Source organism: Manis javanica, chromosome 17 (genome assembly GCF_040802235.1).
Source record: "Manis javanica isolate MJ-LG chromosome 17, MJ_LKY, whole genome shotgun sequence".
Classification (NCBI taxonomy): domain Eukaryota; kingdom Metazoa; phylum Chordata; class Mammalia; order Pholidota; family Manidae; genus Manis; species Manis javanica.
In genome coordinates this window covers 39,948,902-39,971,613 of record NC_133172.1, presented here as the reverse complement: position 1 = coordinate 39,971,613, position 22,712 = coordinate 39,948,902, and the positions used below count along the sequence as shown (strand labels likewise).

The following is a 22,712-nucleotide window of genomic DNA, read 5'->3' as shown; positions in this document are numbered from 1 at the left end:
TCTTATAACTGCATGGGAATCTACAGTGATCTAAGATTGTCAGTTACAAAAAGAGATGACTTGGGTTTCTATGGCATTCCCGGTGTTTCCCCATCAGTGAGGACCTTTGACACCTGGAGAGGTAGGTGTAGTGGAGAACATATTCCCATAACACAGGTGCGGACATTGGGATGCAAAAGATTATGTGACAGCTTGCAAGTGGCACACAGCCAGGAACAGCAACTGAGTCTCCAGACACCCATTCCTTCAACAAATATTTATATGAGTGACTACAATGCTCAGAAACAGTTCTAGAATCTAGGCCCTTATAGCCATGAACAATACTCAAACCAGTCGCCTCTCTTGTAGGAATGACCACACAGCTCAAGGAGGTAAAAATGGGCCCCCACTGTCCTCAGTGATAAAAATTTACAGGTCGCTGGCTGCTGGCCCGCAGTCGAGGAGACAGAGGAGGAGCAGGCCAAACAGCTCTAGACCACTGCATTGCAACTGGCGAAGACACCAAAAGTCCTAATGCTCTTCCTAGCAGGAAGGAAGTGTTTGGCTTGGACAAGAGGCCAGAACTAACATTAACAGGATAAACAAAGGCGGGCTGGGCGCGAGACTGACTCAGGGAAGTGGGGTCGGTTTCCTCAACCCGGGAGTAAGGCCCGTAGAAAACTACAACTCCCAGAGTCTCCCGGGGCCGCCCAGCCCCGGTGGTCATGTGACCGCTGCTCACGTGTCTCCGCGGCTGGCCCGGGCTTGAAGCGAGGTAGGTGGGTGGCCGGAGATACAGGTGGGGGAGGCGGGACGCGTCAGTCCCCGGTGTACCTGGGACCCTCTTGTGAGCCTTACTCCTGCAGGGCCCCGAGCCCGGCGTCCTCGGTTGGACCGGCTCTGCCGCGCCATAGCCCGGTCTCCACCTAGTGTCCACCTAGTTCCAGGCCCCGATCAGTCGCAGAGCCCCTCCCCGGTTTACCCCTCAGCAAGCCCACACGCCTTGCTTCAGGCCTGGGGGTTGTCCCCTGCGCTTGGGGTGCATCCTTGCCCATCCTTTCCCACCTCCCAGTGCAGCACACCCCTTGTACTTCTGGGTTCAAGCCCCTGGCTGGACTGGGCACCTGCTCCGGTTGGGATCTGAGGGTCCTACTGCAGTGGTTAGAGCTCTGGCCTGAGCATGTGGTATCAGGCTTCTAGTTCCAGCTCTGACACTTCCCGCTGTGACATTTGTCTAGCCGCTCCCTCCGTGGGCCTGTTTCCCTAACTGATCTAGTGCTCCCTTCTGAGTTAGTGTCAGAGCAGCTAAGTTCCCTTTGCTGTGCTGACCAGCACAGAAACAGCTCAAACTCTTCTCTCGGCCGACTGCAGATTTTTGGTAGTCTTGAGAAAGAAGAAATCAAGGCCAAGTAGGGAAGTGAGGAGAATCAAATCGCAGGTCTTTAGAGAGAAGGAGCTGTGAGGAGCTGTGCCTCCTCTACCATAGCCCATCAGGAGGAAAGAGCTGGTCAGCTGGGGACAATGGAGCTAAGTAATTTGGGGGAAAGGGAAGCTGAGAGATCTTACCTGTGTAGGGACCTCCTTGTCAGAGGTGTGAGCAGGATGGAGGAGGCTTCCTCCCAGCTCTGGGAGCACTAACTTGCAGGGCTCTCTCAGGAGCTATGCTGAAGGCCTGGGAACCCCAACCTCTGCCTCACTGACTTGATTTTTTGCTGAGTTGCTGGCTGGGTAGTGGCAGGTTGCTTAGGAGAAAGCATCTGACTGATCTTTTTGCACTTAGAGCCAGCAGAGAGAGATTTCCTCTGGAGCTGTGTCCTTTGGTTGAATGCTTGGTGACATATGTCTGAGTACCCAAACTCTCTTTTCCCTCTCTCATGAGTGTGTGGTTCCCAACTTTGTTGGACCATCACCTGGAGGAGCAGTAGGTCCTGGTTAGCCATTCTAAACCCCCAGTGTGCTGAGGGCATCAGAGGGATACCTCTATGATGGACAGTGATTAGGTCAGTCACATGAGAGGACAGTGAGAATTGACCTGAACTTCAAAAGGCTTTGAAAGGTATGCAGAATTCAAACTCAGCCTTAGCAAGGTTTGCTGGACTATAATATTTTGAAATACCACAGTTTAGGATGAGGGCTGCTCTTGGGAAGCATGTGGTGTTTGAACCCCAGGCCTCTGACCTTGGAAAAGTTCTTACCCCTTTCTGTGCCCACTTTGAATAACAGTAGAACCTGCCTTTCCCATCTAGATTGAGAAGAGCCAGAGCCAACAGCCCTCCTAGGATACCAGCCCAGAACATGCTGATGCCTCCCTCCAGCTGCAGGTGTTCCCTCGCTGCCCAAGGGATGTGGTCATAAGACAGATTCTGCAAACCCTGCAGACCCTGCAGGAGGAGGGCTCCCAGAGCTATGGCCCAGTTCAGCATCAACAGTGACCTTGGTGAGCAGGGCTTCAGCACAGACTCTGGCGAGCGGGCCCGTCTGCTGCAAAGCCCCTGTGTGGACACAGCCCCCAAGAGTGAGAGGGAGACCTCTCCTGGGGTTCTGGAAAGAGGCACCACTTCCACAATCGGGGCCATCTTCATTGTCGTCAATGCCTGCCTGGGCGCAGGACTGCTTAACTTCCCAGCAGCCTTTAGCACTGCCGGGGGTGTGGCAGCTGGCATCACACTGCAGATGGTGAGTGTATGGCCGTGAGGGCAGAGATGCAGTTCCAGTGGTGAATCCGGGCCCTTTGCCTCAAAAGGGAGGCATTGGATCAGGGAGGCTATCATGCTACCACTCTCCTCCCTCACACATGGCAGACATTACTAATCTATTCCAGCATTCTTTCCTCTGAGCTCAGGTGAGGTGTCAGAAATCTTCCCAACAATCAGGGAAATTTAGACATCAACTGCATATTTAATACTTTTGCAGTTATGTTTTAAAAGTGGGCCATTATCTTTTAGAACTATATGCTGAAGTATTTATGTATGAAATGATGTGATAGCTTGTATTTTCTTCAAAATAATCCAGAGTGGGAAAGGAAGTAGATGAAACAAGATTGGCTGTGACATATTTTTGAAGCATGGGGGTCCATTATACTATTGTGTCTACTTTTATGTATGTTTGAAATTTTCCACAAAACAAAACTTTTATTTTTTTTAAAGAAAATCTTAACTCCACAGCCTCCAGTAAGCTATTAAAGTTACCCTGCCAGATGAGACTCATTTGCCCAACTAGCTTGGGCATTGGCCCAGTAAATGCTGAGCAAGACCAGTTTACCCTTTATTGCCAGGCCTGTCCCACACCCTCTTGCTCTGTCCCTGCCCGCAGGGCATGCTGGTTTTCATCATCAGTGGCCTCGTCATCCTGGCCTACTGCTCCCAGGCCAGCAATGAGAGGACCTACCAGGAGGTGGTGTGGGCTGTGTGTGGGAAGCTGACAGGCGTGCTGTGTGAGGTGGCCATCGCCATCTATACCTTTGGCACCTGCATCGCCTTCCTCATCATCATCGGGGACCAGCAGGACAAGAGTGAGGTTTCCCTTGGGCATTCTGGGAGAGGGAGGGGCATGGAACACCCACCTCTGCCCAAGGCCTGGCCTGGGCCCCCATTCATCTGAGAATGCTCCCTCCTGGCTGCTGAATCCATTAGACCAGTGGAGATCCCGAGGCCCAGCAGAGCAGGAGGTCTGCACCCTGCAGTAGCCTGGCATCACGTTCCCTCCTTCCTCCCTATGCAGTTATAGCTGTGGTGGCAAAGGAGCCCGAGGGGGCCAGCGTCAGCCCCTGGTACACAGACCGCAAGTTCACCATCAGCCTCACTGCCTTCCTCTTCATCCTGCCCCTTTCCATCCCCAGGGAGATCGGCTTTCAGAAATATGCCAGGTTCGGAGACCTACCCCCATTCTGGGCCAGACAGAAGCTCTGATCTCAGGCAGCTGGAGACCCAGTGGCTGCTGGGGAGCCCCTCTCCTCTGTGCCATCTCACCTGCTGGGGCAGCAGGAGTGGGCAAGGCAGGGTGGCCCAGTGTTTGCAGGGGTACTGGCATAAGACTTCCTTTTGTGTTAGCAACATGGGAGACAGTAGCCCTTTGCGTAAGTGAGAGATTCAGATCCAAAGGTCCGCGTCAGAGAACGCACAGGTGATAATCAGGAGGGTGAGGCAGCCTCCTGGCCTGAGCCTTGGCTTTTCCGGGGAGGTTGAGATTCTCGATCATTCGGGATTGTCATCCTGGCAACATTTTTCCTGCAGCTTAATATGAAAGGAAAGCACTGGCTTCCTGGCTCAGGGCCTGAAAAGCTATGGGATTCTAAGCTGGTTCCTGTGATCCATAACTGACAGGGTCACAGTCAGCTGTCTCTGAGGCCCCTTTAACTGTTGGCATTCCAGTATTCGTACTTTGAATCTTTCACCTCCAGCATCTCCTAGGTCTCAAAGGCCCTGCTTGCATCCCTCACCAAATGTGGGCCGCTCTGACAGAAGGAGCAAGTGTGCTTTGGAGCCCACGCCCCTGAGCCATGGAGCTGAACCAACACATTTCCTGGTTCAGAAACATCAATCCAGTCCCTTACTGGAGTCCGGCTTCCTCTTAGCTGCAGTTGGTTTCTCCAAAGCTTATTTCTCATGCATTCCTTGAGTCTTTGCTTAGAATGGTCTCCCAGTAGACACTTGTGGTCACTAGACCTGAGGGTGGATGTTCTTGGGGTAGAATCAGGGAGAAGGCAGCTAGGACTGGGGAGGAGGAAGCTCAGTGCATTCTTCCCGGCAGCTTCCTGAGTGTTGTGGGTACCTGGTACGTCACTGCCATCATTATCATCAAATACATCTGGCCAGATAAAGAGATGACCCCAGGGGACATCCTGACCAGGTAGGTAGGAGGCCTCGGGACACCTGGGGTAGAAGCCACCCCTTGGGCCCCAGGAGGTGCTCGGTCAGAGTTTGAAAGGCCACGCAGGTGCTCTTCTCAAGGCTCATTAGCGCATTAGGGCCTGTCACTTCACACCAGTCACTGGAGGAAGGAGGCAAGGTGTCCTGATCTTTTTTACTGGAGGGGAGAGTGAGAATCAGAGACGGGGTAGACTTTGTCACTGACATCCAACAGGTGAGCCAATGTGAGACTAGGCCTCTGGCTGTAGAGACCACTAGGATGGAATTGCACATTTTTCCAACTAGTGCTTATCTGTAATTTCTATATATTCTATATGAGTATAAATCTGTTTTGTCACTTTAAAAAAAAAAAAGATTCTTTTTTTGAAAGGAACAAACCAGAAAAGCAAAAGCCCAGTGCAGGCTTTGGTCCCAGAAGGGCCCTCCAGAGCCTCAGTTTACTGGCCTGTGAAATGAAATGGAGATGTGTCCTCTCCCCGTTCCACACTTCTGTGGATTGAATGTGTAAAATGCTGGTTGGTGGAGAACATGGTGGGCTGATTGAAAGTAAGGGTATGGGGGTGGTTGGTGGTTCTGTGGGGTTCACAGGCAGCAGACTCTTGTGTTTGTCTACAGGCCAGCTTCCTGGATAGCTGTATTCAATGCCATGCCCACCATCTGCTTCGGATTTCAGGTGCCAATTGCAAGGTCCCTGTTGTCCTCCTAGCGCACTCCCCACCCTGGGATGGAACCCATATTACTGGTAGGATGGGGATCCTGGGAGGGAGGACAAAGTGGGGGCCCTAGGACTTGCCCCTTGTCCCTGTGGTTTTTGTCCCCAAAATACCTTCTTCTGGAAACTAGGGGTGAGTTCGCTTCTCACCATAACTGTGACCCTCACCCTGACAGTGCCATGTGAGCAGTGTGCCCGTTTTCAACAGCATGCAGCAGCCCAAGGTGAAGACCTGGGGTGGGGTGGTGACGGCTGCCATGGTCATAGCCCTTGCTGTGTACATGGGCACAGGTGAGTGCGCCCCTCCAAGGGCCAAACTTGGAGAGCTCCTTCTTTCCCTCTTTGTCCCCAAGTTCCCTGGCACAGCTTTCCTGGGGACAGCCCTGCACTCCCAGCACATCAAGTATTGGCCTGAACCTGGGCTATCCTGGGCCTCCTCCCACCCAAATGAGAGATGTATTCATCCTTTCATTCAGCAGCCCTCAGTTGGTGCCTAGTAGGTGCCAGGAACTGCCCTCAGCATGGGAGATGCCATATAGATAGATAGACATGGTCCTGCCTTCATGATGCTGACATTCTAGCTGGAGAGAGTCTGAGAAGACTAGAGCAGGAATCAGTGTGTAATTTCAGACGGTGTGAGTCCATAGTGCCAGAAACAAGGAAGATGTGAGTGGGACTGGAAGGGGTAGCTTTAGTGGGGGTGTTCATAGAAGGCTCCTCCCTGAAGTAGTGGCATTTGGCAAGGCCCAAATGATGAGAAGGAACCAGAATCTGAAGAACTGGAGGAAGAGAGCTCCAGACAGAGGAGCTGGAAAATGCCAAGTCCCTGAGGCAGGGACAGAAAGAAGGTCTGAGTAGCTGGAAAGGTGTAAGCTGGGGGCAACTGCAGGCATTGAGGCCTGACGGGTTGGGGCCAGATCCTGTTAGGCCTTGAGGACAAGTTGGAAGCAGGAGGAAATGTTCTAAGCAGGAAGGGGCACTCACTGAAAGATGGCTGTAAGTGCTGTGTGGAGAATGGTTTGCATGAGGGAGCAGGACTGGAAGACCAGGAAGAATGGCCCTGTGATTTCTTCTGTAGGTGGTTCTCTGGGCTGGAACAGTTCTGCCTGTGAACACACAGCCAGGAACAAGAGAGGCAGATAGGCAGAGTTTTTCTTCTCCTGGGATTTATGTTCTGGTTACAGAAAATAAACAAGTGAAAGAATAAAAACAACAAAAAAACAGCGAGGGAGGAGAGCTATGAAGAAATAGAATGGGGGTGGAGGTTGTTGGGACGGGCTGGGTAGGGAAGCATTCTCTGAGGAGGGGACATGTGAGCTGAGAGAGATGAAACATCGGTGCAGAAGCTCTGAGACAGGACCTGCTGGGCGAGGTCAAGATCAGAAAGGTGGCAGTAGGGGTGGGGTGGGAGAAGTCAGGGAGGGAGGCTTCTGACCCCAGCCCGGCACCCTCTAAGGCCCAGTCGGAATCTCCAGAGCTGCTCCGTTACCCGCCCCTCCTGATGCCACACCTGGAGTGGCCGGTCTGTCCCCCACACCCTCCCAGGAATACCCTAATGCAGCTGCCCTCTTGTCCCTGCTCTCAGGCATCTGTGGCTTCCTGACCTTTGGAGCTGCTGTGGACCCCGACGTGCTTCTGTCCTATCCTTCTGAGGACATGGCCGTGGCCGTCGCCCGTGCCTTCATCATCCTGAGCGTGCTCACCTCCTACCCCATCCTACACTTCTGTGGGCGGTGAGCCCCCACCCCACCCTACTGGGGGGCAGCCTTTCACCTGGGCCTCTCAGGACGCATGGACGCCCTTTAAACATGGTCCTTTGGCCTAGTGTGGAGCCCATTTGGTAGAAGGAGAAACTGAAGCCCATAGGAAAGAGTCAGAGCCTCGGGTGGCCCTGCAAGTACCCCCAGCCAAGGCTAAAGGCCCCCTTTGTCCCAGGGTCCCCAGAACACTCTAAGTCCTCTAAGAATCTGCACCCAGATCTTTTCCTGAACACCCAGCCTCTGGGTACCCCAGACCCTTCCTTTTCAGAAGAATAATAATATCAGTTCCCACAGGGTGAGCACGTCCTGGGTCAGGTGGGGGGCTTATCCCTTCACATTCACCATCTCCTCTGGTCCCCACAGCGACCCTGAGAAGACTGCTGCTAGCCCCATTTTATAGAAGAAGAAACAGGCTCAGGAATTAGGGCCTTACCCATCATCCACCCAGCCAGGGGTATGGTTCTGCGAGCTGGAGGTGGGCTTAGCAGGGGTGACTCTGAGCGCCTCTCCATTGGGCAGGGCGGTGGTCGAAGGCCTGTGGCTGCGCTACCAGGGGACTCCAGTGGAAGAGGACGTGGCGCGGGAGCAGCGGCGGCGAGTACTGCAGACACTGGTCTGGTTCCTGCTGACCCTGCTGCTGGCGCTCTTCATCCCTGACATCGGCAAGGTCATCTCGGTCATCGGAGGCCTGGCTGCCTGCTTCATCTTTGTCTTCCCAGGTGCGGCCCCCAGCAGTGCCTTTCGGGCCTCCGGGCCTCAGCTCCTTAGTTGCTCCCCTGGCGGGGAGGGTAACCACCAGCATGTACTCATCACCCACCTCAGGCTCTGTTCTGCGCCTGTCCAACCTTCCTCTGAAAAGAAGATGCATTTGTTACCTCCATTTTACTGATGAGGAGACGTGAGGTTCAGAGAGATTAACAAACTTGCCTGGAAGTTAACAAACCCAATGAAGGAGTAATGGAACCCTTTCCAGCCCAAGCCTGCCTAGGTCCACAGCCTGTATACTCTTAATTCTTTATTCAAGTTTCTGTTGTTTCTCACTATCAGGGTCTGGCTGATTCAGCCTGTTTCGGCCCAGAGGGTAATAGTGTCTGGCAGCACCCTAGTGCAGAAGCCAGGGGACCTTTTCGGGCATGGATCTGCTACCAGATTCCTGGGAAGTTGTCCCATCTGCCCAACCATGAGTTGTGCCTATACCCAGCCTATTTCTATCCAGCAGATGACCTGGAAAGCCCTTGCTTGGGACCTGGAAATCACATCTGCTCCAAAGTATACTGGGAAGGGCCCTGGTGTGTGGACTACAACTGAGTCACCTTCCATTACTGCCCCTTTAGCTCATGATCTTGAATGTAGCCCAAGGGGTGCTTTTCAGACCTCAGCCTCTTCTTGGAGAGCAGATGCCAGGCCTCCCCCTGCATGTGGTGTGGGCAGCAGAGTTGGAATATCTGGAAAATTAAACAGGCCTTTCTCCATCTATCTCCACTGCCTCTTGGTAAGGGGGGAGGCTGGGCCTGAGGGAGGGAGCCGACCCAAGCTCTTGGGCCACCTCTTCTCTTTCAGGGCTGTGCCTCATTCAAGCCAAACTCTCAGAGATGGAGGAAGTCAAGCCAGCCAGGTAAAGCAAGGCCCAGCCCATCGTCCTCTGGGTTGAGTAGGGGATGCTGCTGGAATGGGGGTGGCCTTGATGGGGGCCTTAAAATAGGTAGGTCATGAGACTCGTGTACTTAAAAAGTACATGAGTTTTCTAAATATTTTTTTGATGGGTAACATGCTAGTTATAATAGTTCAAATGCTACTGAAGGACTTCAGAGAAAAAAGTGGAAGTTTCTCTTTTCCCCACAGCCTGCTCTCCACCATATCCCTTCTGCTGAGAGAGCTCCATCATCAGAGCTACGCGTCTGTGTGCACAAAGCTATGCAAATGTATACACAGACATGCAGCTTTTGTGTCTAGCTTAGATGTTCCAAAAATGCTTTCATGACAGACGCTTTTCTGCCACTGCTTTTTTTTTCACTTAACTACGTATCTTGGAGATCCATTTATGTCTGTACAACCAGATCCATCCACTTTTCCCTTTTTTAATGGCTGCAGAATATTCTGTTGTATAAATGTGTCCACACTTTTTTATCTGCCTTTTTTTTTTAATGTAATGGGTCACACTCCATGTGACCTGCTTATTCCTGAACATTTTTCTATTAGAGACGTGTGTTCTAATTCTGATTCTGCCTTTGGCTTACTGTGACAAGTCTGTTCACCCCGTTAGGTCTTGGTCTCCTTATCCATGGGACTTAGGAGTCATACACTTGGCCTACATACCCTTTATGAAAAGTCATTGAGAAGTAGGCAGTGCTCCAGCACTGGAGAAGTGCTTTAAGTAATTAGAGTGATTACCTGGGATACATTTTGAAGTCTGCAAAGTCACGGGTGGGTTGACTGACCAGGCCCCTCTCTCCCTTCACCCTACAGCTGGTGGGCGCTGGTCAGCTATGGAGTCCTCTTGGTCACGCTGGGAGCCTTCATCTTTGGCCAGACCACAGCCAACGCCATCTTTGTGGACCTCTTGGGTTAACCACTGCCTCCCAGGGAACACATGGCCTTTGCCATTAGACCCAGGAACCAATCTCTTAGAGCTGCGGGGCCACCCTGAGTCTGGCACCATTCCCCTCTACTGGTGGGATAACACTGGGACATCCTTTTCCAGGGACAGTTTTGGGGTGAAATCAGGCCCCACACCTCTGGACAGCTCAAACCCTGCTCACTTCCTGCTCTCCAGTCTGGTATTGCCATGGATGGTGGGAGAAATTCTCACGTCACAGAGGAACTTTCCCCCTTCTCTAACTCTTGACTTCGCCATCCCTGGAACGCATGGGTATAGGGGGTCAGACAGCCTCAGAAGAAAGGACTGAGCCTGATTTGCCTCTGGAGAGTGTGGGCAAAAGGCAGCTGGGACTCAGTGCCTGCTCCAGTCTGTCAGCAACCTGCCAGTGGGGGCTTCCTCTGGGATCTGGCAACTTCCAAAGGTACCACTGAAGTCATACAGATGCATAAAGATAGGTAGATTCACGCTTGCCTGGTCCATCCTAGGTCCGCAATGAGCCTGGGCCCATTCTTCTCATCCTGATTGACATTTCCCAAGCCTTTGGGGCCTTACCCTGTCTCTTTCCCCAAACCTAAGGGTCCCAGCATTCCTCTCTTTCTCCATCCCCAGTCTAATGTTTACAAATGGTGCCAGCCGGCTCTGAACCAGGGGCCAGAGGCCGTCCTGTGCCACCACAGTGCTGAGTACTCCTCATTAGCTTTCCCCACGGTGGTGGGGAGTGGGGAGAGTCTGCTTTCCTCTCTCAGATTCCAGACGGGCCCCTCTTTCAAAAGGCACAAGGGTGGGTGATGGGGAAGACTGGGAACCTTTCAGATCCAACCAAGCTAGGCTGGTCAGAGTCAAGGTGAACCTCTCTGATAATCTTCTCATTCAGTGACTGCTCCTCCCTGCCCTCCATTTCCCCCCTCCCCTGCCACCCTTCGCATGATAGCCCAGAGAGAAATAAGGCAGTGGAGCTGTCATTGGGCAGTATATGAATACAGTCACCCCAGCCTGGAAGTTTCCCTTCCAGTCTGGCCCTTGTCTGCTCCCTCCCTTCCCCATCACTTCTTCGCCCTCTACCGCATATTTCTGTGTAGCTCAATCTCTTTTGCTCACATAAGACAGAGCTTGGGGGTGGGGAGAATGCCCTCTCTTGTCAACCTAGCTCCACACACCCACTCAGTGACCTGTCACTCACATCACTCCTGCATCAAGCCCCAGTGGGGGTGAGGAGGGACACTATTGTCCACCTCTAGTCCCATTTTTCTCACTGGCCAGCCCCAGGCACTGAATCAGGCTTCCTCCACCTGGAATGCCCAGCAGCCCATCACTCAGGGCAGTGAGGCCTAAGAAGCAGAGGCTGGGTGGAGGCGGGACAGTCTCCAGACTGGGTGACCTCTTGCCCTGGGACCAGGCCCACTCCTCATAGCACCTGTCCCTGCCAGAGTTAGGAGGATGGGCAGCCCAGACGACAGGGCTGCACAGTCTCCTAACATCGGATTTTAGTCAGGGGCTTGGGGAGGTAAGGAGAGTCATTGCATAGAACGGACCACTAGAAAAGGAGATGGCACCCTTCCTCTTGGCCTCACCTCAGGAGCCCCCTCCCCTGCCCTTTCTGCCAGAGTATTTTAACTGTTTCTTTTCCCCTGGTGCCCATTCAGACCAGGGAGGATGGTTAATAAAAGGGATTTGTGCTGCTCGGCTATGGGGCCTGGGTCTGATGCTGGGGACAGTCCAGGCCACTGACAGGAAGAAGAGAGGGTGGAACCCACAGCATGGGGCAAGGCCTTTCGGCTCTATCATCTATGACTCCCATCTCAAAAGGCACCACCATGTGCCCTTTCCCAAGCCAGAAACCTGCAGGTGGTTCTCCAAGCCTCCTGCCTTTGCTTCCACATCCCATCAGAATGTGCCCCCGTCTCCTGTCCTGCCGCCTCTGCCTTGGCTCAAGCACTCACCGTGACATCCCTGTGTCACTGACCTCAGACTGACCTCTGTGCTGTGTGTCCCTCTGACCTCAAATTTTGGAATGAGCTTTAAACTCCTCTAGGCATCTTTGCATCCACCCCTCATCTTTTCAGAGGCATATGTTGAGCAGGCCCTTGTCCTGGTTGGGGAGCCAGTCCCTGTGCCCAGTGCTGATGAAAAGATACTCAGCAAAACAGACAACTCCACTCTCAGACTGCTGGGGAAGGCTGATGCTAAGTAAGTGATAAAATAAGTATATATTTGCAAATTGTGACATGGGCTAAGAAGGGAAAATATAGGATGTTATATTTGGGGGGTCTGAAGCTTTCTGGGGGAATCAAGGAAGGCCGGCCTCCTGGAACAAGTGACATTTGAGCTGGCCCCTGAATGGTGAGTGTTAAAAAACAAAATTCAGCCAAGTAAATCTGAAGATCTAATTGGCTTTATTAAATGATTTCCTGAATCAGGCAGCATCCCATCTAGCAAGTAGATGCTCCAAAGGGCCAAAGAAAGAGGTTTTTAAAAGCAGGACAAGGAAGTCACAGAACAGATTATTTCAGGTGAGGTCCCCTCCACTGGGGACAAAAAGGTCTTTTAAGTGGAATACCTCATCTTCCTTTGGGGGATAGAAAGGGCACATACGATAGATTATCCTACTGATGCTGACCTGAAAATTCCTGACTGACTACATTTCTGGAGGAGGTTGAAACTGAAACAAGGTTAGCTATTAAGCCCTGCTTTGGTACTTCGCCTAGCAGAAGTGGCTTCATGTTGGGCCTGTGGTTTTCTAACAGTAGGAATGAACTAAGTGAAGAGAAGTGGGGAGGCCTTTCCAGGCAGGAGGAATATGGTTGCTTGAGGAACTGAAAAGTGGTCAGTACAGGTGGGATGTTGACTGGGTAGGAAAGTGGCAGGAGGGGAAGATAAGAGCATTCTGGGATGGTCCTCAGTGGCTCCCCTTTGCCCTTAGGACACCCTACCTAGCTCATCTTCCACCACATTCCCCCTTCCTCCTCTAGTCATGTGCAAAGGTCCCCTCTTCCCAGGGGTGTGGGGACTCTATCCAAGAAGGAGCCACTCCCGAAGGGCTAGAGCACTGGTAGGACAGCTTCAGGCTGAGGTTCTTGCCTGACTAGGGGGCCAAGGGCTTGAGGTTTGGTTCCACTTTCTGTGCAAAGAGAGAAGGAAACACAGCCAAATTCATTCATTCATCCATTTTACTCAAGATATCTCTGTCTTGCTCACCACACTTGTAAGCACTTGATCAGTGTCTGCCTCCCCCATTATACTAAGCTCCCATGGGAGCAGGGGCAGATTCATCAGGTCATAGCCCAGTGCCAGGCACACAGTAAGCAAGTGTTCAGCAGCTGTTGGACAACTGAATTAATAGCAACTAACATCTGAGTTCTTAACCTTGTGCCAGCACTTTACTTACATCATCCTCATTTGGTCCTTGCAACTCAGAAGAGAAAGCCAAGAGAGATTAAATAGTTTGTTCAGAGACTCACAGGTAGTAAAATTAGAAAAACATTCTTGCCATGCTAGAATAAATAAGGGCCCTCTCAGAGCCAGCCTGGTGCTTTCTGGCCGCAGAAGGCAAGCTCTGGAACCTACTACCCCCATGCTGGCACCACCACCAGATCTTGGAGTCCACGGATCATTCCCAGCCGATTCATGCCAACTGGTGGGAACCTGCTGGCTGCTGTTTCTGGGCAAGTTGCCTCACCTCTTTGGGCTTCTGTTTTCACAACTTCATATGGGAGTGATAATCACTGACCAGGGTGTTTATGACTGGGGTAAAGAGGAGCCAGTGTAAAGAAAGTAAATGGGACATGATATAGGTGCTTTATAGCCAGAAATCCACATTTACAGAAAAAATGTGAAAACTCCATTTTTCCTTAAGGGGATACAGCAGGGGTCCCCCCACTACTTCCTGGGAGTCAGGGTACTTCTCAAACTTAGTATGCATACAAATTTTTGTCTCCTTAGGATATACAAATTGCAATTCAGTAGGTCTGGAGTGGGGCCTTAGGTCTGCATTGTTAATGCTCCCAGCGTCGCCTTTCTCTCTGGTCCTTGGACCACATTTTGAGTAGCAGGGGCCTGGTGGACAGAGCAAAGGCTTTGGCCTCAGACAGACCCGGTTTGGAGCTCAGTACTGTTCCTTACACCGTGGGAATCCAGGGAATTAGTTCACTTCTCTGAAGCCCACTTTCCTCTATAAAGTGGGAGTGATGATGCCCACATTATAGACGTAAATATAAATCCACAGACAAATGGCATCATCGTATTTGTGAAGCACTTGGCCCATGCGGATTCTTACTGTTGGTCGTTTCCCAGTGCTGGAAGGAGGGGACTGTAGTTTCTTCCTTCAGTCAGTAGAGGTCACATTTGCACCATTTCTGCTCATGAAAGTGAGATGCCTGTAGCCACAGAGGTCCTCTGAGTCACGAGGGCTCCTGTTGATCTGGCTGTTGCCTAGTACTCCTTAGTGATGCCCCTCTGCTGGGGCTGGGTCACCTCTAGATCACAGCCTCCAGTCTGGTGGGGAAATCAGAGCAATCAAAAAGTCACAGAAACTCCCTGTGTAGGTATATGTGCTAGATACAGATTAGCTTTTATAAATGCTATGATGCGATGAAAAAATTTTCAACAGGTGTGGAGGAAAGATAGACACACCATTGCCAGGAAGAAGGCAAACACTCTGCCCTGCAAATACTTTGTGTTTCCTGCACAGGGAATATTACAATTTTAATTCTTCCATTAAAAATGAAGTTGATGTGTTTCCAGTCTAGAATGTAAGAAGCGTGGAAGCAGCCACTATATTCTAACAAGTAAAAAGCTGAACAAAATGAAATTAACAACTCTTCTTAGATCTGTGAGATAAGTCAGGTTACAGAGCACTCCACTGCCCAAAAATTGGGAAGAATGATAGGCAGATACAGAACAGAAGGCCACAAGCAGAAACCCTTTCAGGAACCAGTGCCACTAGAGGGAAACCCAAACTGTGAGGAATTGCTGGAGGCTCACTGGACAAATCTGAGGGAAAAAAAAAAAACACCAGAGGACCCAGTTATGGGTGGGTAGTGAGTGCACTTTTGTGCCCTTTACCTCCTGGAGCTCTACCAGTTTTGCATAGTAAACATCAGAGAAAAATCCCCTCCTGCTTCTGGCAGGGCAGGGTAAAAGGAACAATTTACAACTGTGCCAAAGCAGTCTATTCTTAACAAGATCTGCCTTCAAGAGAAACTTTAAATTTAACCGGCAGAGAGCCTATCCAATAAAGGAAGGGAAAAACCCAGTTTTAGCCTTCCACATGGAGGAGGAGAAATAACAATTCCAGCCCACTATACCCACCCTGTCCCACCTAAGGGGACTCAGGAGGGGAAATGGAGGGCTCATGTGTGAAGCTCACAGCCCAGGAGCACAGTCTCACTAAAAGACTGTCATCTAATCATGGGGCTATAGACTGTTTCCCCTCTTGCTGTGACTTGTCACCACATGACTAAAAGCCTATTTACAACAGTTCCTTTTACCCAGTACATCATAACTGGCTCTCAAGAAAAAGTTACAAGACACACTCAAAGGCACACACACACACACAAAAAGACCCACACAGTTTGAAGAACCAGAGCAAGTATCAGAACTAGATTCAGATATGGCAGAGAAGTTGGAACAATCAGACCAGGAATTTGAAACACTTAATAGGCTAAAGGCAGCATGCTTCCAAAATAGACTGGCAATGTGAGCAGAGATGAAAATTCTAAGAAAGAATAAAAAAAATGCTAGAGATAAAAAACACTGTTAAAGAGATGAAGAATGCCTTTGATGGGCTTATTCGGAGCCCCTTATTATTAGACTTTATACAGATGAGAAAAGTATCACTGAGCTTCTAAGATATCTCAGTAGAAACTTCCAAAACTGTAAATCAAATAGAAAAAAAGAAAAGAAAACCCAAGAATTTTGGAACAACTCCAAAAGAGTAGTGTACATTAACAGTAATGGGAGTACCAGAAGAGAAAGAAACAGAAAAAATACTTGAAACAATAATGACTGAGAACATTCCCATCAGACGCTAAACCACAGAACCAGGAAGCTCACAAGTTACAAGCTGGATAAATACCTAAAAATATGACACCAAGTCATACTTGTAAGATAAATTCTGGCCGAAATAAGCAGGCGATGAGAGGCAACAAAGGGCCAGGCAGTTTATTTGAGCGCAATTCCCGGGGGAGGTCCCCTGGTCTGGCTATCACAGGCTGGGGAAATCACACCCAGGAGGCCAGGTGGGGAGTTTTTAAGAGAACTGAGAAGGGAGGAGGAAATGGGCCGCGCTAGGGGTATGTGGGGAATTTTTTATTGGCTCAGGGTCGGGTGATGGACAGCCAGAGGTCTCCTCCTTCCGGATGGAGGGGGTCTGCATCGGGTTTGTCGGAAGGTTATGGGACTGGAATCCAGGAAGAACTGTTCATTCCTTCCCCACACAGCACAGAGCTACTTGGTGCTGTCTCTGCTCCACCTGCATTGTCCTCACCCTTCTCCCTCCAGTGCCTACAGCCTTACAATACTAGTTTTCAAAACATAAAAAAACAAAGATAAATTAAAAAATCTGAAAGAAACCAGAGAAAAGAAACACATTACTTAGAGAAGGAAAGGTAATAGTTACATCTGACTTCTCTCCATGCAAGCAAGAAGAAAGTGAAGTATTTTAAATATCAAGAGAAAGAAACCACCAAACTAGAATTCAGTTGTAAGTCCCAGGAAAGGCAATCCCAGGGCAGAATACCTCCAAAAACCGAAATCAGTCAAAGGGAGAAATAAAATTTTAAACCCATTTTTTGCTTACAAACTGCAGTCCGGCACATTTCTCTCTCCTGCTCCAGCAGCAGCAAAACCGGTTCTCCTCCTCACCTCTCAGGAACAGATAAGCCCTCCGTTGCCCCGGTAATTATCCATTGATAGGAGATGAACTTCTCTCCACCCCTGAGGAATTATGCAAATCTACTATAGCCATACTTCTCTCCACCCTTGAGCTCCTGTTGATATGCAAATGTACTAAAGCCAGGCGAGATATTCTGGATAAGTTAGTTTTACCCAGGTCTGTACTCTGAAATTATCCTTTAAAAGTGAAAGAGAAATGAGGTTTTCTCAGGCAAACAGACATTGAGGGAATTTGTTGCCAATATATTGCTTTGAAATAAGTGTCAGAAGTATTTGAGAGAGGAAAAAAAATGAAATAAAGAATATATCATAATTAAAACAAAAGAATGTTTTGGAAAATGAACAAACTAAAAACTAAAAAAAGTCGGGTAGCCAAACTAAGAAGTCAAAAGAAAGGTTGATGATAACTAAGAAAATCTCCTAGAAAGCAGAACAAAAAGATAAAGGGATAAAAAGGACGAGATAAGAAAATAAGAGTTTCAAACTCAGGTCCAACATCCAATGAAGAGGAGTTCCAAAAATAGAGAACAGAGAAAAGTGGGGGAGGGGGAAAGGAGTATATTATCAAATAAATAACTCTAGAAAATATCCCAGAACTGAAAGACATGGGTCTCCATATTTGGGTCTGTAAACTGAATTTTGAAGAGCTGAACAATGGAAATAAAGGAGGAAGCTGAACCATTTTTCTGAGATGGTGGGGATTGGGGAGGGTACCTTCTTAGCATCACTACAAGCTAGAAGATAACAACACATCAATGCCTCATAATTCTGAGCGAAAATTTTCAACCTAGGTTTCAGTATACCACCAAATTCTCTATTGGGTGTGAGGTTAGAGTAAAAATAGTTCTGGAGAAGGGAAGATAAAGCAAGGAGTAAGTCCCTTTGCATCCTATGCAGCTTTCCTTAAAAAGTCACTGGAGAAAATACTTCAGCAAAACAGAGCTGTAAAGCAAGAAAATGGAATGCAAAGCGTCTGGGAAACAGAATCAATCTTAGAAGAATGACCAAAGCAGCTGACCAAATGTGGCCAGTTCAATTGGACCAGAAATATGGAGAGTTATAGAAGAAAGGTCTCTAGGGAAAAAATAAAACCAAGAGGTTATCTGGAATAATTATTGACATCTGTTGGAGCATTCGGATAAGTATATCTATAGCAAAGCACATGGGGAAATATGGCAATTATTTACTACAGGGAAAACAAAACATTTAACAAAAAGAGGAACTGTAATCATAGTAAACTACGTAGCACAGCAGTGAACAATATTTATATACTCATAATAATATACTCACTGATTACTTAACCCTAAAGGTTGTATTATTATATAACCTCATCTTCGAAAAGGAGGAAGAGACTTCAGGGTGTAGGTGTAAGAAGCCTAATTCATTAGCCAATAATTAATGCTGTTAATCTGTAAATCAAGAAATAGATTTTAAAGAAAAAAAATTTTTTATCGAAAAAGTAAGTATAAGTGCTTCATATAAAAATACCGAGATATTCCATCATATCATAGATAAATTTTCACAAATGCCTAGGATGCCTAACTGGTTTTCTTGGTTTCACTGGAGATGGCTGGTAATTATAGATCTGCTTTGGTTATGTAACTGTATTCCTATTATGTTAATGTGTGTGCGCAATTTAATTAGTAGTTTAAAACCTATACATGCTGAAGTTACTCTACAAGAAGATATGTCAAAGAAATAATAAATCTTCCCACGTTTTCTTCCATCTGCTACCTCTATAGCTTTTCTTCTTTCTTCCTAATTACAACCCTTAAATAGAATTCATGCCTCGTATCAAATTTACCGAGTATCATAATTCCTCCAAGTGGTAAAGATACCTCAAGACAAATGCTGGGCATAGAAGCCACAGGGCATAAATCTGCAAAGAAGTAAAAAGCTAACCTTTTCAAACAATATGGCTTCTCTCTCACTTACCAACTTTACATTTTCCCTGTATGGCTCCAGAAGATGACTGGTTAGCCAGAGACAGGTAAGATTCCTCAAGGGAGGAACAACCTAAGACAGGCACAGTTACAGGGGGGCCATCAGGTGAGAAAGTGGGGATCAACAGTGGTGAGGCTTAGAGCCTCACCCCCCCGTTTTGCGAGAAATCTTCTGCATCCATGGATGTTTTATTGCCCCCTTGTCTAGCTTGGATTAACACATAGTTACAGGCACACACCTGATCATCTACATTTGCTCTCTTACAACACTAAACTATGTTTTCTACCTTTATCTTGCATCTACCTACCACTTCAGCATTTTATTAAAAATAATAATAATAATAATAATAAAGGGAGAGATGTGGGATCCACATATAAATCAAGTATAAAAATCAAACAAATATTCATATTTGACCTGATTGTTTATAGTTCATAATGCGTGATCAAAACCGAAAGTTTCTGTGATGACTGCCCTTGTACTGTTCACCATGTAAGAACTTATTCACTATGTAAGAATTCGTTCACCATGTAAGAACTTGTTCGTTATGCTTCAGAAGATTGGAGACTGATGAAAATTAGGCTTGGGGTGGATTAATGATAGTGCATTGAGCATTGACTCCCCTATACAGAATTTTATTGTTAACAACCATTTGATCAATAAATATGAGAGATGCCCTCTCAAAAAAAAAAAAACACATGCAACTATAGCTTTATAAGATGTCACCACTGAAGGGTACATAGGACCTGTATTTTCAACTTCTTGTAAATCTACAGTTATCTGAAAATAAAATGTTATGTACAAAAAAAACCACACAATATGCTCAATAGGGAAACAGTCATTTTAAAAAATCAGTGCACAAGGAATTCGGTCCAATTCTTTAATTTAGGGGTTAGCACTAATAAGATTTATTTGTAAGCTGTCATAACAGTTGAAGAGCGATGCCTTTCATAGCCTTCAGTACCAAATACATTATGAGAAAACGTTTTATTAGATCAAGCACTTGATTTGAAACAAATTCTATTGGATTTATCTCTGAATAAAATATACTGGTAACTGCTTCTCAAAAAAAAAAAAAAACACCGAGATATTTAAAATACCAACAAACAGCTTCAAAGAGATAAATGTGGGGAACAGGACTAGATAGAGGCAGGAAGAGTAGTAACAAAGAACTGATAGCATGTGATACAAGCTTTTTTTAGCATTACTGGATTTTTAAAATTAGATGCATGACTAGTTTGATTTTCCTTTTAAGATTATTTTTAAATAAGATAAATAAAAATTGACTAGCTGCTACAAGTCATGTTCTAATCCTAACTTTGCCACTTACTAAGAGACCTTAGGCAGTCGCTCTGTTTGGGCCTTGATTTTCTTATCCATATATTACAAGATTTGTTATAGCAGAGACTGCCTGGTCCCCTTCCCCATTCATTGATAATGATATGACTTCTGAAATAACAGAAAATATATATAATGGTCTCTGCCCCCAATTCCTGGCACAGAGCTCCTAAAACCTTTGTCATTTCCAAAGTGATACAGGTGCTAGATGCATCTTTTGTTCTAGTATTTGGCCTTTGACCCTGTTTTCTGACACAGAGCTCTTAAATCCCTTAGAATTTCCCAGGTGATAGGAGTGTCTTTTGTTCTAATGAAGCAACTCTTGGTGGACTCCTGGATGGCTTCAGAAAGGGGGCTGGCCACCAGAAAGACTAAGCCATGACTAGACACTTGGAACCTTCAGCCCCACCTGCCCCACCCTCTGAGAAGAAAGGAGCTACAGACTATGAGTTAATGATCAATCATGCCTCTGTGATGAGGCCTCTATAAAAGTCCTGAAGTATATAGTTAGGACAACTGGGTTGGTGAACACATCCATGTGCCAAGAGGGTAGTGCATTCTGTCTTCATGGGAATAAAAGTTCCTGAACTTGGGACCATTCAGGACCTCACATTATGTACCTCTTCATTGGCTATTCACCTGTATCCTTTATATAGCCTTTATAATAAACTGGCAAAAATAAGTGTTTCCCCGAGTTCTGTGAGCCATTCTAGCAAATTATTGGCTGAGGTGCGAGTCATGGGAATTCCAATGTATAACCAGTCACCAGATTCAAATGGAGGGGAGCTGGACCCTACAGCTCCAAGAGAAGAATGACAAAGAATTTGTGGCCGTCCTTACCGGACACATAATCTGGAAAATATATGTAAATATTTAACTCAAAGCATTGCAAGTGTTATCAAATTTGTAAAAAGTGTCTTGCCTACAGTAAGGGATAAATAAATGTTATATTGTAGTTATTCTTTTAAAAGGTCCCATTTGGCATCAGAGGATACTTTAAATAAATCAGGATGAAGTTCTTCACTTAAAAGGGTTTACTTCAAGTCCCTCTGAATAGCAAGCTCTTCCTGGAAAAGGGTCTTGGGTCATGTGCCATTTCACTGACGTCCCACTAGCAAAATCTGCACCCTTCACACTCACTGTTCCAAAGACCCAACTTGGATAAAGAGGCTCTCACTGGGAATGTGACCAGCTCCATCTCCCAAAAGAGCAGTGGTTGGACCAGGGCCCTGAGTCCAAGATTCCAGCTAAGATGGGATGATATCCCTGGGCTTCGTTCTTCATGTTCAGAAATGAGGACTGGGGGAAGGAGATGTGTCCACTAGCCATTTGTTAGTTTTTTCTCTGTGAGATTGATTCTATGGTCCCTCTCAGCTCTGGCACATTATCCTCAGCCTTTTCATCCCTGGTTCCTCCTCCCAAGGATTGTAAATGGAAGCCATTGTGTGCTTATACAGAAGAAGGAGGAGAAAGAAGGAGGAAAATGAAATAAAAAAAAGAAAGAGGGAGGAAAAAGAAGAATTTTAAAACTAAGAGCTATTACATAGAAATCTGGATGTCCTGCTTCTCTGAGAAATTGTGATATCTGGTAATACTGGTACTTAATCATATTTGGAAACTACCAGCTAGACTGGATGGACTCCTGCTTTCCAATTCACTACAGTACAACCTGGACACTTCTCTTATGTATGTTCTTCCCTGCTTGGCCCCTGAGGACATCTGGGTTTCCAAGCCCTGCTGTTAACCTCGAACTAAACCAGTCAATCCCTGCCTACTTCTATGTTGATCCCCTGAAGCCTAGCATCACCCTGGGGCTCTGAAATGCCAGTGGGAGGCAGGTGCCAGCACCAGAACCAGCTGTCCTACTAGCCTCTGCACTGAAGCTCAGGTGGACAAAAGGAATGGGACTGGCCAGGAACACAAGCCAGGGCAGTGCAGGGAGTGAGTGAGGTATTTGGAGCCTCTCAGTTTCACCATAAGCTTTGGCTGATCATGGACCCCAGCATCCTCTGTCCTTGTCTGGGTGCTAGCGGCTAACAGACCCAAGGAGAAGGGGAGGTGAAGAGGATTCCACCTTCTTTTGAGAAGAATGAGTTATTAGTCTCAGGGGGGCTTCTGGTGTATGTGCCATTACAGCTGGACCCCTGATAACCAGAACCAGCTGCAACCATTCGACTTCTCTGAGTTCCTGATTAACATGAGTTAATCCTCTAACCTGTATATTCCTTGATGTTTAAAATTAAAATTCTAAAATGTTTTAGGAATCCTTCCTTCTTTAACAAAAAATATACAATATAACCAAATATTTCTTTGCTGACTTAAGGTCTGGAAAAAAGCTTTTTCCTCCCTTCCTTTCCCCCAAAAGTTGTTTTTAAGCATCTGTGATGTGTCCCCGTCATCTAGGCTTGATAACAGAGAAGGTGCAGTTAGCTGGAATGGGTACTAACTAAAGAATATTCCTGAGAAATTGCCTTCATAGACTAAGTTCTGAATCCTAGTTTGTTTCCTGTGGATTGTTTTTTTTGACTATTCTGAACATTCAAGGAAAAAAAACAAAGATTCCCCCTAACTGTGAGCTCCAAGTAGCTGAGTTCAAATCAGCAAGGTTTAACTGAACAGGGCTG

At 47.5% G+C, this 22,712-nt stretch overlaps 1 protein-coding gene and 1 long non-coding RNA gene across 2 annotated transcripts; one reads left to right on the top strand and one right to left on the bottom strand.

Annotated features, from left to right (window-relative positions):
* The first annotated feature begins 696 nt into the window (after positions 1-696).
* Positions 697-10,088, top strand: SLC38A7 (solute carrier family 38 member 7). Its single transcript, XM_017649162.3, has 11 exons — positions 697-754; positions 2,226-2,655; positions 3,292-3,490; positions 3,700-3,844; positions 4,729-4,827; positions 5,463-5,520; positions 5,736-5,850; positions 7,145-7,292; positions 7,839-8,038; positions 8,880-8,934; positions 9,786-10,088. The coding sequence occupies exons 2-11, from the start codon at positions 2,386-2,388 to the stop codon at positions 9,886-9,888; spliced, it is 1,392 nt and encodes a 463-aa protein (XP_017504651.1). The 5' UTR covers positions 697-754; positions 2,226-2,385; the 3' UTR covers positions 9,889-10,088.
* Positions 6,625-17,833, bottom strand: LOC140846942 (uncharacterized). The gene is made up of 4 exons (XR_012126490.1): positions 16,715-17,833; positions 14,192-14,409; positions 7,753-8,170; positions 6,625-6,919 (listed from the first exon to the last, which is right to left on the bottom strand). It is a non-coding gene; the product is annotated as an uncharacterized lncRNA (long non-coding RNA).
* Positions 17,834-22,712: the final 4,879 nt, after the last annotated feature.